General features: G+C 44.3%; 2 protein-coding genes across 2 annotated transcripts in view; one reads left to right on the forward strand and one right to left on the reverse strand.

The window, feature by feature from the left end:
* Positions 1 to 18: 18 nt before the first annotated feature.
* On the reverse strand, positions 19 to 2,018 carry LOC111953614 (uncharacterized protein C21orf58). Its single transcript, XM_070435684.1, has 7 exons — positions 1,933 to 2,018; positions 1,661 to 1,718; positions 1,460 to 1,533; positions 1,186 to 1,374; positions 946 to 1,060; positions 749 to 861; positions 19 to 258 (listed from the first exon to the last, which is right to left on the reverse strand). Exons 1-7 carry the CDS (start codon positions 1,987 to 1,989, stop codon positions 133 to 135), a joined length of 732 nt encoding a protein of 243 aa, XP_070291785.1. The 5' UTR covers positions 1,990 to 2,018; the 3' UTR covers positions 19 to 132.
* A 3,713-nt stretch (positions 2,019 to 5,731) lies between these two features.
* LOC111953284 (pericentrin-like) overlaps positions 5,732 to 14,589 on the forward strand; it is a 36,439-nt gene continuing 27,581 nt past the window's right edge. Inside the window, 7 exon segments of the mRNA XM_070435647.1 lie at positions 5,732 to 5,921; positions 9,176 to 9,355; positions 10,044 to 10,238; positions 12,467 to 12,616; positions 12,764 to 13,560; positions 13,684 to 14,058; positions 14,136 to 14,583. Coding sequence (XP_070291748.1) covers positions 5,874 to 5,921; positions 9,176 to 9,355; positions 10,044 to 10,238; positions 12,467 to 12,616; positions 12,764 to 13,560; positions 13,684 to 14,058; positions 14,136 to 14,583 — 2,193 coding nt within the window. The 5' untranslated portion in view covers positions 5,732 to 5,873.

Here is a 14,589-nt window from a genome sequence, read left to right on the forward strand (position 1 = left end):
AATATGAAGACAATATCTCAAGATCGGGGGTTAGGGAATATTGTTCAGGGCTAGGCTAATACATGTTAAGTGGGCAATGAGATGGGGCGGGTCACATGCTGCACGGACGGCATATGAGGCCCGCCCTGCCCTTCAGGTAGCGATGACGTCATCGAGGCCACATGGGATAGCCAATGGGAGGTAGCAATTGGCTGGGGCCGTAGTGATGGTGGTGGACGGATTTCCTCTTGGTTTGACCGCTGACCTCACAACAACATCCTGGATGAAGTCAACATCAAGATGAAAACAAAGTAACAAATATAAGATGTTAAGAATTCCAAAAAGGCATGATCTTTGGTATGTGGGTGACAGGAACCATAAGACTGCTGAACAATTAATCCTCAAATGGCAATGGGACTATTACATTGACCCCCCCCCCCCCCCCTTTGTTTTTACACTGCTGCTATGCACTGTTTATTATTTATGCATAGTCACTTTACCCCTACCTACATGTACAAATGACCTCTTCTAACCTGTACCCCCGCACATTGACTCGGTACCGGTACCCCCTTTAAATAGCCTCGTTATTATTTTATTCTGTTACTTTTTATTTTATTTAGTAAATATTTTCTTAACTCTATTTCTTGAACTATATTGTTGGTTAAGGGCTTGTAAGTAAGAATTTCACTGTAAGGTCTACAACTGTTGTATTCAGCGCTTGTGACAAATACGATTTGACATAAATGATGTGGGTGTGTGTGATACTGACCTGTCCTGGGTTAGGTGGTGACAGGGCTGTGGGAGGTATTGCTTTCAGCATCATGTTGTGCATTATGATCTGATGCATCTGAGCATTCTGCATCAACATCAGCTCCACCATGTCTAACACACACACACATACATGAAAATAAACATTATATATACACACACACACACACCAGTAGCTGCATTTGTGTGTGTGTTTACCTTCTTTGATGCTCCCAGACCGTGGTGCAGGGTAAGGCTGAGGAGGGGGTATCTGTTGTATGAGGGGCTGTTGCTGTGGTAACTGCTGTATGAAGGTAGTAGGCTGCTGGGGCAACTACAGACCAAGAGAGAAATAGCATCAGCTGTCTGTGTGTAAGAGAGAAAGAGAAAAAGGAGAGCAACAGGAAGATAGATGGAGAGGAAGACAGAGGGAGAGAAAGAGAAGGATTTTTGTCTCACCATTTGCTGGATGATGCGTGGGGGCTGTGGCGGGGGTGGAGCGGGGGGTGCAAGGGCAGGCTGGTAGATATGGATGGGGGCCGGAGTAGGAGGCAGAGGGACAGGAGGAGGGAGGAGGTCTGGGCGGTACCGTCTCCCTGTCCCACCCCAGGTGTGAGGTCTGCTCAGGTCCTCCAACATGTGCTGCTCCTGCAGGCAACACGCACACAGACATTACCATGTGAGTTTGATGATAATGATGGTGATAAATATCTTAATAATAATGATGTCATACCCTCAGTCTTTGCAGCAGGTCCTTTTTTCGTCTAAGCACACTGTGCAGCGCATCCACCTGCCCATCAAAACTCCCTGGCCAATCAGAAATAGGAATAAAGTAACGTCAGAAAACTTACACATACAAAAAGGAACAATCAGGGTTTGCTTGTACTTCAACGCTTCATTACAATATTTGTTTTCAAACATTTTGTAGTCTTACTGGTGGATAGGGCAGATTCTGCTCTGCCGTCCTTGTTGTCCCTCTCATTCTCCAGTCTCTGTGGACATGAAGACAAGCAGGAGGTGAGTAGTCAGTAGTCAACAAGAGGCCATGTGCAGCCAGAACTCACATCAGAAAAGATTATCTCTTTTACTACTCTTTGTTACACTCATAAGTTAAAAACATGGCATTTCTGTCTATCGAAGTAAATGATCAGATGATTATTTGATATCCAAAACTTTAAAAATTCAATCAATCAAATAATCAATGACCTTCTCCAGCAGCCTGAGTTTGAGTCTGGTCATCTGGTCAAGCATGGGATCAGTCATTCTGAGAGTACAGTTTTCTCCACACTGTGAAGTTGTACACACACACACACACACACACACACACACACACACACACACACACACACACACACACACACACACACACACACACACACACACACACACACACACACACAGCAATAAGTGACTGAGGGTCACCGCTGTACACACCCCCAATCTCCTGTCCCCAATTTACCTGTAGCTCTTTAGCCGTATGTCACACACCTATCGATCAGCTCTCAGTTTCTACGCCAAACTGAGACCACTAACCTGGTTACTAAGGGACACAACTGTTTGTCAACCAAGCCACGCCTACTGTTTGGTTACCGTTCCTGGTTTTGTTCTTGATCCTAGGTTACTGTTTACCATCTGAGCTGACACAAACAGTGTATTTCTCTTGAACAACAACCCAGTAAGGCAATTAAAGAAATATAAAAGTAAGGGTCAGTGAAATTGATTGGGATAAGAATAGAAAGTAATATATGCAGTCAACACACAGAAAGTTAGAAATTGGTATAAACTTMGGTGGTCATTCAATCATACCAGATTGGCGCAGGATCTGGAATGAGAAGCTCTGTGCTGAAAATGTATAAATTGAGTCTTTATTGGAAGGATTGGAGGTCTAGACACGACCCATACCCTAACATACCAGGGTGACAAAAAAATGATGTTAATCAGCCAAGCTGCTCTTCTAGTTAACGAATAGATCATTACATGTTGGTTAGGCCTTCTATAAGTCYATACATTCACCTTAATAGCTTAAAATAAATATGCTATAGGTCAGGGGTATTCAACTCTTACCTCATGAGGTTCTATCTGATAATTAATTACACCCAATTGGTGACCTAGGTCTAAATCAGTGCCTGATTGGAGGGGAACAATGAAAAAAAGTAGTGGAATGGGCTTTGAGGTCCAGCATTGAGTTTGAAGGCTATAGGTTATATAGAGCRGTGGTTGTGTCCATTTGGGCTCACTCTGGTCTATCGGCTGTAGTTACATAGACCCAAGACCAGATGACAATCAAAGGTTGTGTTCACACAGGCAGCCCAATTCTGATCAACATTTACTGGGGGAGAGGGGCTGGTTTCGGTGCCAATGCACCACACAAGCAATAAACGATGCATGCCGACTTCGTGCACRTCAATGTCATGGTTTGCATTTTCAAAACCACAATAAATAGACTAGTCCCCAGGTCCAGAACCGAGGCTGGGAAACGCACAGTATTAAATAGAGCCATGACTACATGGAACTCTCTGCCACCACAGGTAACTCAAGTTTGAAAAAACAGATAAAAGAACACCTTACTGCACAAAGTGGACTGAGAAGAGACACAGACATTTTKTATATATATTGTACTGTAATTTGCACTGTACTTTGTATTAGTCCTAGATATTGTGTATGTACTGATATGTAGGCTATGTGTGACGTTTTAAATGTATTTCAGTCTTTGACTAATAATGTTCTGTACTATGTCATGTTTATGTGGACCCCAGGAAGAGTAGCTGATGCTTTTGCAGTGGCTAATGGGGATCCTAATAAATACCAAGTGTCAATCTTGACAAACAGAAAATACCTTCCTCCCTACCTTGTAGGCTTACCCAGTATAGAATGTAGGGCTTGACTTTTTGGTGTTTTGTAACAGATGTCTCTTTCCATTCATCAATTGGCTGCTGCACAGTTTGATTTTATTTGTCGGTAAAAAAACAAACATATATTGTTGTCCCTATTCTTTTTACATAAATACATAGATACAGACACATTACAGAGATAGACATGAAAAAATGCTCAACCTCCAGATGAGTATGAGGGGGGAGTTTAAGTACAATTCTTGCAAGCTTGTTTGGCTGGTACAGTAGCTTATTTTTTAGAAGTTTGGGGCTGKTGGTGAACCATGATGTGCAGGCATATTCAAAATGACACTGGACTAGCACATTAGCTAGGTTTCCATCCAATTGGCGACAGATTTTCATGCCAATATTCAAAAATCTTCATTAAAACAATATGTCTAGGGCCTCCCGAGTGGCGCAGCGGTCTAAGGCATTGCAGTGCTTGAAGCGTCATTATAGACCCGGGTTCAATCCCAGGCTGTGTCACAGCTGGCTGTGACCGGGAGACTCATGAGGCAGCACACAATTGGCCCAGCGTCGTCCGGGTTTGGCTGGCTGGGATTTCCTTGTTCCATCACACTCTAGAGACTCCTTGTGGAGGAGAGCCTACAAGCTGACTTCAGTCACCAGTTGGACAGTGTTTCCTCTGACATATTTGTGTGGCCAGGTTAAGTGAGCAGTGTGGCTTGGCAGGGTTGTGTTTCAGAGGACGCATGACTCTCAACCTTCACCTCTCCCGTGTCGGTAGGGGAGTTGCAGTGATGGGACAAGACTGTAACTACCACTTGGGGAGAAAAAGCGGTAAAAGTACAACAACAAAAAAGTATTAATATGACATTTCAGATTTTCTTTTAGGAAAAGTTGACACCGGACATGATACGGAAGATTTTAATTTACCAGACATTTGAGAAAATGTATCGGACATCCATATGCATTCAGACCCGCCATCAATAAATTAGAGATATTGACCAAATGAGCCACATTTACATGTCTTTTAAAACAGCCTATAACAAATAAAATAAATATKTATTTTTTAAATATATATCTATATATATATAGCCTATATAAAAGAAGAAAAGCTTAGGCCTAACCCCAGAGAGATATAGAGAAATGCCAGTGGTATGCTACATCTGCTATACAGATATAGACATACAGGAGGCTAATTCATATATTTTTTTAAATCAAAATATTTTGTATAAAGATAAGCATTATATTGTTAGATTACAGGAGTAAAACTCTGGTAGGCCTGAAACAGTCTTCCTCCCCTCAAATTCAATTGTCGGAATCAGTTGGAACGCTGGGGTGCACTGCTGTCATATCATAGGCCCGCAGTAGCTAAAGCTTAATAATAGCCACACCATACCAAACCTTCACAAACATTTCTAAACTTTATTAGGGTAATATCAAAAGTAAGTCTAACCATTATTTATAGGGAAAGTATGAGCAGAAGAGCAAATGTAAACCAGGGAAAAAACGCACCACCCTCCCATGTGTCCAATAAAAAAAATACACAACCCTCCTCAAAGGGTCAGCTCTGAAAAAGATCTCACTGAAAAGATTAGAGGAAAAGATATCTGAATTGTGCTGCCTGTGTAAATGCAACTCAACCGGACCCAACCTGCACAAGTTTGAAATTTGGACCCGAACCGGGTAATCGTGTTCGGATGGACCCATGAAGAGCTCTAATATGTAGTTAGCGGACTAAATCCGTAGTCAAGATACATCAGTGAACAGTTGAGTTTGGGAAACACAAAGCTATGCTGCTACTGGTTAACTAATTTCCCCCGGGCAATTTAGCGCGCCGTTTGCAAAGGTGGAGCAGTTGGTTTAAAAAGCTTAATTGATCCAGTCAAAAACACGCAAACATTTTTTTTAAATTGTATGGGTGGACTATTTTTGTAACTCTCTATATGTATTGGCTAATTCCCTTATCAATCAAAGTTTAGCTTCACAATTTAGTCCTCTGATTGGTTTCCAACTTGTCAGTCAGGGATCTGTAGAATATGGGAAGGAGTTTTTGATTGCTTGTAAACACTTAGAGAGCATGATTTCCATTGGCTGGGAAATTCGCTCCGAGTGTGTTGATTGGCCATATTAGCGGAGGAAAATTGATAAGGGCGGTGCTAAAACGACATGGCGGCCATATTGAATTTCATATTGACAGTTGTTCCAAAGATTTTGCATCCGAGGTACAAGAAAGTGAAAGGTATTAGTGGAATAATCAGCGATTTCAGGACATTTGTCCTTAACCTTTAATGGTTCTGTTTCAACCAAGACATGGACGAAGATGAACGACAGAGGAAACTAGATGCTGGAAGAGCAAAGGTTTGTAACGATGTATGGGTAATGCATCAAAGTAGCTGTCTAGCCATCAAGCTAACCTAGCTAAACGTATCAACAACATTGTCGTACAATAAAGTAATAGGTTGCAGTTGCTTGATAAAGGGCCTTGCTTAAGTTCAAGTTTTAGCAACTAATTGAATCGCTAAAAAAGCTAGCTAACTGCATTACATGTAGCTATGGTTAGCAGAGTCTAAACTAGCTACAGTATAGTAAGTTAACTAGCTAAACCCTTTGTTATTCATGAATTATAATGACCCAATTTGTGGCTTGCTAAAACTAATGTTAGTATTTTTCTACCGTTGACTCAACAACCCAGCTGACGTTATACTGCCTATTTAAACTACCCTATTTTACTAAATGCACCCAGTTTACTACTGATTGTTAACTTAGTTAGGATTTGGCTAGTTGTTGTAGAACCGGTTCTTATTCAGTTTGCTACCTACCCCAATTATATTCCCCTTATGTTTACTAATTAGTGTGGGCCGCTTACTGGGAGAGTATCATCCCTGCTTGCCAAGTCGATGCAGGTGATGGCATCCAGGATATGGTTCGTCTGTGTATGTGGTTGCGTTTGAGATACACATTCTATGCACAATTCTACGCAGGTGATCCGATATTTGCAATGCATGGAGAGGTGTGAAACACTACCACTGAGGTTTAAAATCTCAAAACCAGGCAGGTTAATGTAATATAACCACCCTATAATCCGCGCAGACCTAGAGAAAATGTCTGGACCTGTCACCTGAGCATCAACCCTGCCATTCCCCACAATGGTGTCTATATCGCTTCGGGTATGACCTTTGCTTGGGGTGGCTTTCTCCCAACAGTTGTTGTTATTTTAGATTTGCATGTGCTATAGAATATGAGATATCTGACAGGCTCACCCGAGTCTTGAAAGGATGTGTGATCTACCTATTTTTGCCACACCTCAAACCTGGGTGATGCTCATGCAGCAGGTGTTGGTATGATGACTTTGTTCACAGTACCTTAATTGATAAACCATTGTTATTATGACAGAAATCCACCAACATGCAGCACAGTCAGTTGGTAAGTGAAGTGAGGGGTGGCATGGCTCTTGGGTTGTGGTGATTCTGTCTATTGATCTAGAACATGGGTGACCAACCTTCCTCCAGGAGCGATACCGAGTATTATTCAGGCTTTTTGCACCAGCCCTGCTCCAACACACCTGATTCAGCTTATCAGGGTCCTGGGGAGCAGCAAAAAGCCTGTGGTAGCTCCAGCTCTGCATGTGGGGGTTTGGCCACCCCCTGATCTATCCTTGGGATCTATTGATCTGTTTTGGGATGTTGTTGACTCATCACTGTCTTGCGTCTGTCTGTTTTTGTTTTCTGTTTTGAGGATGGGACAGATAGAAATGCACCACACAGAGACTTCTGTTCATTTATTTCAACATGATTGAAGTTGGCCCCCTAGACACTGATCCACAATCAGTCTTCAGTTGTCCCCACCCCTAATGGTTGAATTAGTGGAGGGCTCTCTGATATCATAGCAGGTGTGTCATTGTGAACACACACCATCAGATGGCGACACTAAACCTGGCCTCTGGTCCTCGAGTACCCCCAACAGTACACATTTTTATTGTAACCCTGGACAAGCATGCCTGATTTAACTTGACAACTAATCATCAAGCCCTCAATGAGATGAATGAGGTGTGTTTGTCAAGGACTACAACGAAACTGTGTACTGTTGGGGGTACTCGAGGACCAGGGTTGGGAAACACTTGTCTGAAATAGTATAGAAAAAAGGGTGCAGTTTCAGACAACAGAACACATTGGATCCCAGTAGGCCTTCTCTTGCAGTTAGCGTCCCAACCCTTACATGGCACTTCTGAGGGAGCTAGTATGCCCTCAAATATAGCAACAGTATTAGAACAGTTGAAAACAAATGGGCATGACATAGGCTACAGTAGGCTTTTTCATGCTGTACTGAATTGTGAAATTGTCAGTGAGCCACTTATGGCAGCTGTTGCTATGGTGACGTGCCACGTCTGCATCAGTTGTCTTTTGATTTGAGGCAAACCAAGCTCCAGTCTTCAGTTTGAATACATAGCCTACATACGTACACACACACACAGCTGCCTGTCTGATAGTGTTAGTGTGTAGAGAAGCATGTTCGACTACAGCCAAGTCTCACTTTATCATAGAGTCAGACACAGGAGGCTGAGGATGGTGAGTGGGTGTGTACAGTATCTACTGAAAGCTGGGCAGACTTCAATCGAGTAGAACAGCCCACATGTAGAGATCAGGCATTGAAACACACACACACACACACACTCTTGTGGGTCAGTAGCACTGCTCAATGCAACATGAGTCCTGGGGGTGGACATGGCATGGGTCGGCTTGTTACGGGTTTGCTTGGGTTGGAACAAAACACGTGCTACCACATTGACACACACTTTGGGCTCGAGACAAAGCTCCTCCTGCGTTCTCTGCATTACACTGCCATCCCAACCCTCGGCGGGAGGTTGAAGTGTCATATTGAGACTAGTGTGCTTGTCTGCCGTGTGTGTGTTGTCTTATCTGTTTGGGATTGWTAGATTGGTGTGATGGTTTGAAAGGGAGAGAAAGGCTGCGTGGGGGAGAGAAAGCGTCAGAGGTGGAGCGTTATACGAGGGTCTCTGAACCACTGTAATCTGATTTTAAGCTGCTTATAGAAGAGGAGAGAGAGGGAGAGACAGAGATGTTGAAAGAGATGCAAAGAGAGATTGGTTGCACAATTACACTGACTAAATCAGTGCACTTGGACTTCAAAATGTCAGGAGATTTTTCCGATCGCTTTGTTGGGAACCAGTGATAGTGGTTTTGGGAGATCAACGGAGAGATGCTGGGAGGTAGACTGTTAGGACTAAGTGGAGACTGTGGCTGGTTGACTGCTTTGGACTGGSAATGTGCTGGTGCTTTCATTCTCTCTGCTGGTTCAATCAGGGATGTTACTTGAGTGCTGGGAAGATTATCTGAATCAAACTCTTGTTCTTGTTCATTGGGCGGATGAAAACCTTCACCCCTTAAACCTCTATCCTTTTCTGACTTCTTAAATCACTGGGATGATTGGAACTTTGACCTTTTATTCCTTGATCGGAATGATGGATTTGAAATTTGATGGACTTTGGTGAACTCTAACCTCTGACTTCTAACCCCTGACATGCTGATAGTGTGGTGGTGTTCGGCCCTCCTGACCTACGTTTCCCTCTACCTCTCCCTGTCCTTCCTGCGTAGCTTGCTAGCTTCCGACAGAAAAGGGCGAAAGGSGACGGTCAAGTCGCGCAGAAAAAGACGCAGAAGAGGAAGGGCCCGTCTCCAACGCAGAATGACGGCCCAGCACAAGGTCGCCCCCTAGGGATGGACCTCCAGACAGACGGCAACGCCACACAGCAGGACCGCATGTGTAACCATGAGGTGAGTCTCTGGCCGAATGAATGAAAGGAATGTAAATATCCACGCTGTTGCATAGGCTGACTCTGTAGTTTAAGGCAGCATTTCGAGCATAAGGTCTTTGTCAGATTTGATTGTATGCCAATCCAATCCCAACTCAATGAGCATGTATCTCTCCATGGGTCCGAACATGTCATTCGTTTCTCTGTGGAATCAAAATGAAAACGATTCACAAGACAGATTGGCTACGGTGTCTGACTCCATATGTCTCAACGTATGGATGTCCAGTCGGCAGCCTCCTATGCTTTAAGAACCCCCCCCCCATCCCCCCAGTCCTCTAAACACGCACAAGGTAGAAATGGGTTGCTAAACACAAAGATGCTTGTGGCGGCTGGTTGTCATAGCAATATGAATGGGATTACTGTGAACTCTATGTACAGGCTTTAAAGGGGAAGTCCACCTAATTTCATGGAAGTAATAAAGCAAGTGTGTTCAATGAGGTGTGTTTGTGCAATGCTAGAACAAAAGCCTGCACCATCTGCGTCACCCTATAGCTCTCAATGGCTAAGAGTAGATAGTGACGCTGCTTTAAAGGTATAGTTCACCCAAATGATCAAGCTTGTCTGATTTTATAGATAACCAAGCAATTTGTCTATGAATATGTGCAATATGACTAGGTTTACTTGCCCAAAACTTTTTTTTAACCCTTAAGGAACCACAATGTTTTGGGGAGACAGATCAGAGCCATCTTCCAGAGGTCCAGTGGAGCCAGGGGCACTTGGAGCAACGCCATCCCCAGGASGGAAGCAGTGTCCTGGGGAGGCAGGCGGTCAGTGGGCATCCTGAGGAGATAGAGGTTGTGGGAGAGGAGGTCCTAGTGGTTCGCACTGGAAAAGATCAGCTCAAGGTACTGAACTGTACCTATACGCACGGTTTATTTAAGCAATAAGGCCCGAGGAGATGTGGTATATGGCCAATATACCACGGCTAAGGATACAGTGCTTGGATACAGCCCTTAGCCGTGGTATATTGGCCATATACCACAAACCCCCAGGGTGCCTTATTGCAATTATAAACTGTTTACCAACATAATTAGACTAGTAAAAAGTTTTTWAAAATTGTTGTACACATGGTATACAGTCTGATATACCACGTCTTTCAGACAATCAACGTTCAGTCTTTGTCTATGAATTAGGAAATATGGAAAGCTTTTCCTATTGTAGGGGATGGATGGGAGAGAAACAGCTTGAATTCTATTTTCATTATTGCTGGAGAAATGATGTAAACGTGTTCTAAATATGTACCAGGAGAAATGGGTTAGACGTGTGTTCATATGCATGCCCTGCAACAAAAGTTACGCACACTTCACTTGTGTGTTGTACCTCGTTTCCCTCCTTCAGGGAACAGTAGTTATATAAATAACTTTATGGTTAGATGCACTTGTTTGACACACACCACATACACACCACACACACACCACTCCTAACTGGGTTGGGTATTTTCTCATTTGGATTCATTTGTTCTCATGCATTTTTACCCATAGGAACCCGGGGCTGCTTCTGAATAATTAGAGATAGTACCTTCAGAAAGTATTCAAACCCCTTGAGTTATTCCACATTTTGTTACAGCCTAAATTCAAAATGGATTACATAGATTATGTTTCTCACCAATCTAAACACGATACCCCATAATGACTGAGAAAATGTTTTTAGAAGCGTTAGCAAATTTGTTAAATGTAATATCTAACTTACATAAGTATTCACACCCCTGAGTCAGTACGTAAGTCTCTAAGAGCTTTACACACCTGGATTGTACAATATTTGCCTACTATTATTTTTTAAATTCTTCAAGCGCTGTCAAATTGGTTGCTAGAAAACCATTTAAGTCTTGCCATAGATTTTCAAGCAGATTTAACTTGGTAAGCAACTCCAGTGTAGATTTGGCCTTGTGTTTTAGGTTATTGTCCTTCTGAAAGGTGAATTCATATCTCAGTGTCTGGTGGAAAGCAGACTGAACCAGGTTTTCCTCTAGGACTTTGCCTGTGCTTAGCTCCATTCCATTTATTTTTTTTATCCTGGGAAAACTCTCCAGTCCTTAATAATTACATACCCATAACATGATGCAGCCACCACTATGTTTGAAAATATGGAGTGGTACTCAGTAATCTGTTGTATTGGATTTGCCCCAAACATAACACTTTGTATTCAGGACAAGAATTGAATTGCTTTGCCAAAGTTTTTGCTGTGTTACTTTAGTGCCTTGTTGCAAACAGAATGCATGTTTTGGAGTATTTTTGGGTACATATTTTTGGGTTCCTTTTCACCGTGTCGATTAGTATTGTGAAGTAACTACATCTACAATCTTACATTTTCTCCTATCACAGCCATTAAACTCTGTACCAATAGGTGCCCTTCTTTGTGAGGCATTGGAAAACCTCCCTGGTCATTGTGGTTGAATCTCTGCTTGTAATCCACTACTCGTCTGAGGGACGTTAGAGTTAATTATGTGTGGGGCACAGAGATGAGGTAGTCATTTAAAAAATCATGTTAAACATATTGCACACAGTGAGTCAATGCAACTTATTATGTGAGTTAAGCAAATCTTTACTCCTGAACTTATTTAGGCTTGCCATAACAAAGTGGTTGAATACTTTTTGACTTAAGACATTTCAGCTTTTCATTTGAAAAACATAACTCCACTTTGACATTATGTGGTATTGTGTGTAGGCCAGTGATGACAAATCTCAATATAATCCATTTTAAATTCAGGCTGTAACGCAACAACAAAGTTTAGTGAATACTTTCTGAAGGTACATTTTTCTCATCCATGCTTCTTTCTCTGCTCCCTCCCAAACTTCCTCCCTCCCCATTTCTCCCAATTTCCCTCTCTACTCAGTCTCCCTCCCTCTTCGCTCTCACTCCCTCTCTCTGCTCTCTCTATCTCTGCCTGTTCCTCTCTCACTCTGTTATACTTTGCATTCCCCTGGCAATCATTTATTTGGCATTTAGCATAAACTTTTAATCCAAAGTGATCAGAATAAAATGTAATAAAGTAAGGTGTTATGAATAAAATGTGTGTTTACGTCTGTTTGCGCGTACGTGTGTCTGACTATGGTCTCTCTCTCTCTCTCTGCAGCAGTTACAGGCAGCAGTAGAGAAACGTAATGAGATCATCAGCAGACTGAGCTGTAACCTGCAGGAGGCGCTGGAGAGCAGAGACCAGGTACAGCAGGAGGCGTTCTCCCTCACTGGACAGATACAGGCCCTGAAGATGCAGCTACAGCAGGTACACGCTCACACACACGCTTCAAAATGTTAAACAAGTACAGTACACATGATTGTGATTGACCAAATTAAAACGTTTTTTAAATTTTTACTGCTATTAATGAAATAGTGAATGTAAGCTCTTCGATGTCCCTGTTGTCTTTTCCAGACCTCTCAGTTCTTTCGATCCAGGACCCAGTGGGGCTCAGAGCTCTCCCTAGCCCAGCAGCAGGCCTCTCGGCCTGGCCACAGCTCCCACAACCTTCCCTCACTCCCCAACCACCTGGAGGTCCCATTAACAGAACCAGGGAACCAAATACGCACACTCAGAATGGAACATGAACAGACTGGAGCTGGGTGTGTGAGCCCAGAACAATGTATTGATCCTGAGATGGATGTACTGATGCACACATTGAGGAGAGAGCTGCTAGAGGAGAGGGAGAAAAACCAGCTCATTCTTTCCCAACTAGAAGAGGAGAGGAAAGGGAGGGAGGAGGAGAGGAGAGAGATCCACCAGTACACGGAGGAGAAGGAGGTGTTGAATAGGGAATTGCATGAGCTAAGGAGGAGACTGGAGGAGGAGAGGGAGAGAAGGAACGAGAGGGAGGATGAGCGAGAGTTCAGGGAAAGACGGGAAGAGGAGAAGAGGAGACATGGAGAGGAGGTGCAGAGAGTCCGACAGCTGTTGGGGGAGAGAGGGAGAACGAGAGAGGAGTTGGGATTCAAGGCTTCTAAAGACAAGCTGAACCAGGCAAAGGCTAGTGTGGAGGAGGATGGAGAGAGGGAGGAGGAGAGAGAGGAGTGCCTTCTGGACCTGTCCCTCCCCACTGTTGGCACCCCGCTGTCGGAGTGCTACCTGTCCTCGGCCCTTCCCTCACACACACACTTGTCCTGGGCCGATGAAACTCTGGAGGAGTGCAGCCTTCTGGAAGAGCACAACCTGCTGGATAACTCTGGCAACTACAGGTCAGAGGGAAATTACTGTATGTGTGTTTTTGCCCTTATGGTGGATTTTCCCCCCATACAAATCACATCTCCTAATCTCTCATTTTAGTCCTCTCGTCCCTCTCTCCCTCCATCCCACCACAGGTTTGAGCTGGACAGTGACATCATCAGCGGTGGTGACCAATCCCAGCTGTCCTTTTCGCAGGAAGAACAGACTCACTTTTCTGTCCCACAATCCACTGCACAGTCCCCCCACCCTGACCCTGAGAACGAAACCTTGCCCTCTTTCGTCTCCCAGTGGCAGAACGACCCCCTCTCTGTCTCTCGAGACGCCAGCGAGACCTCTGAGAGACTCCGTGAGACGTCGGAGAGTCAGGAGGTCTCAGACCTGGGCAAGGAGCTGCTCATCCAGCAGTGTGGAGACCTCAGCGAGGAGGTGGCTCTGAGGGAGCGGGAGAAGGAGGTGGTGATGGAGGAGTTGAGGAGGAGCGCTGAGGAGCTGGAGGAGGCCAGGGCCAGGTGAGTGTTAGTGTGTACCTGTCTACCATATCTTTGTGTTGGAGAACTTACAGCTCATGTTCATGGTGTGTGTGTAGGTGGGCCCAGGTCTCCGAGGAGCTGCAGGATGCGCACTGGGWGCTTGAGGAGGWGCGAGAGAAGAGGAGGAGAGCTGAGSAGGAGGTCAGCCTGAAAGCACACGAGGAGGACAATCTGAAGAACAGACTCTGCACCTTAATGGAGGAGAGAGAGAAAGAGATGGAGAGACTCAACTCCTCTCCTCTCCTAGAGAAGGAGGGAGGTACCCTCCCCAGCCAGGAACGAGTGATGGAACAGCTAAAAGCGGAGAAATCTCTCCTCCTCGCTCGTCTAAAACAGCAGGAGGAGCTGCTCTCCTCTGTCCGGTTTGAGAAAGGAGGCAACAAGGAGAAAGAGGGGGAGGTGGAGGAGGAGAAGGGTGTCCTCCTCTCCAGGTTGAGGCAGCAGGAGCAGCTGGTCTCCTCTCTGCAGGAGGTGAAACAGGCAGGAGACTCTGTCTCCTCTGAAGTCCAT

The sequence above is a fragment of the Salvelinus sp. IW2-2015 genome, linkage group LG27 (assembly GCF_002910315.2).
Source record: "Salvelinus sp. IW2-2015 linkage group LG27, ASM291031v2, whole genome shotgun sequence".
NCBI lineage: Eukaryota > Metazoa > Chordata > Actinopteri > Salmoniformes > Salmonidae > Salvelinus > Salvelinus sp. IW2-2015.

What these genes read in the sequence shown, in the direction of transcription:
- LOC111953614 (XM_070435684.1), bottom strand. Translation starts at nt 1,989, where the DNA reads ATGACTGATCCCATGCTTGACCAGATGACCAGACTCAAACTCAGGCTG. An exon ending in AACTCAGGCTGCTGGAGAAG is followed by an intron (nt 1,719 to 1,932) that starts GTCATTGATTAT and finishes TCATGTCCACAG; the next exon opens with AGACTGGAGAATGAGAGGGA. An exon ending in CACGCATCATCCAGCAAATG is followed by an intron (nt 1,061 to 1,185) that starts GTGAGACAAAAA and finishes CTTGGTCTGTAG; the next exon opens with TTGCCCCAGCAGCCTACTAC.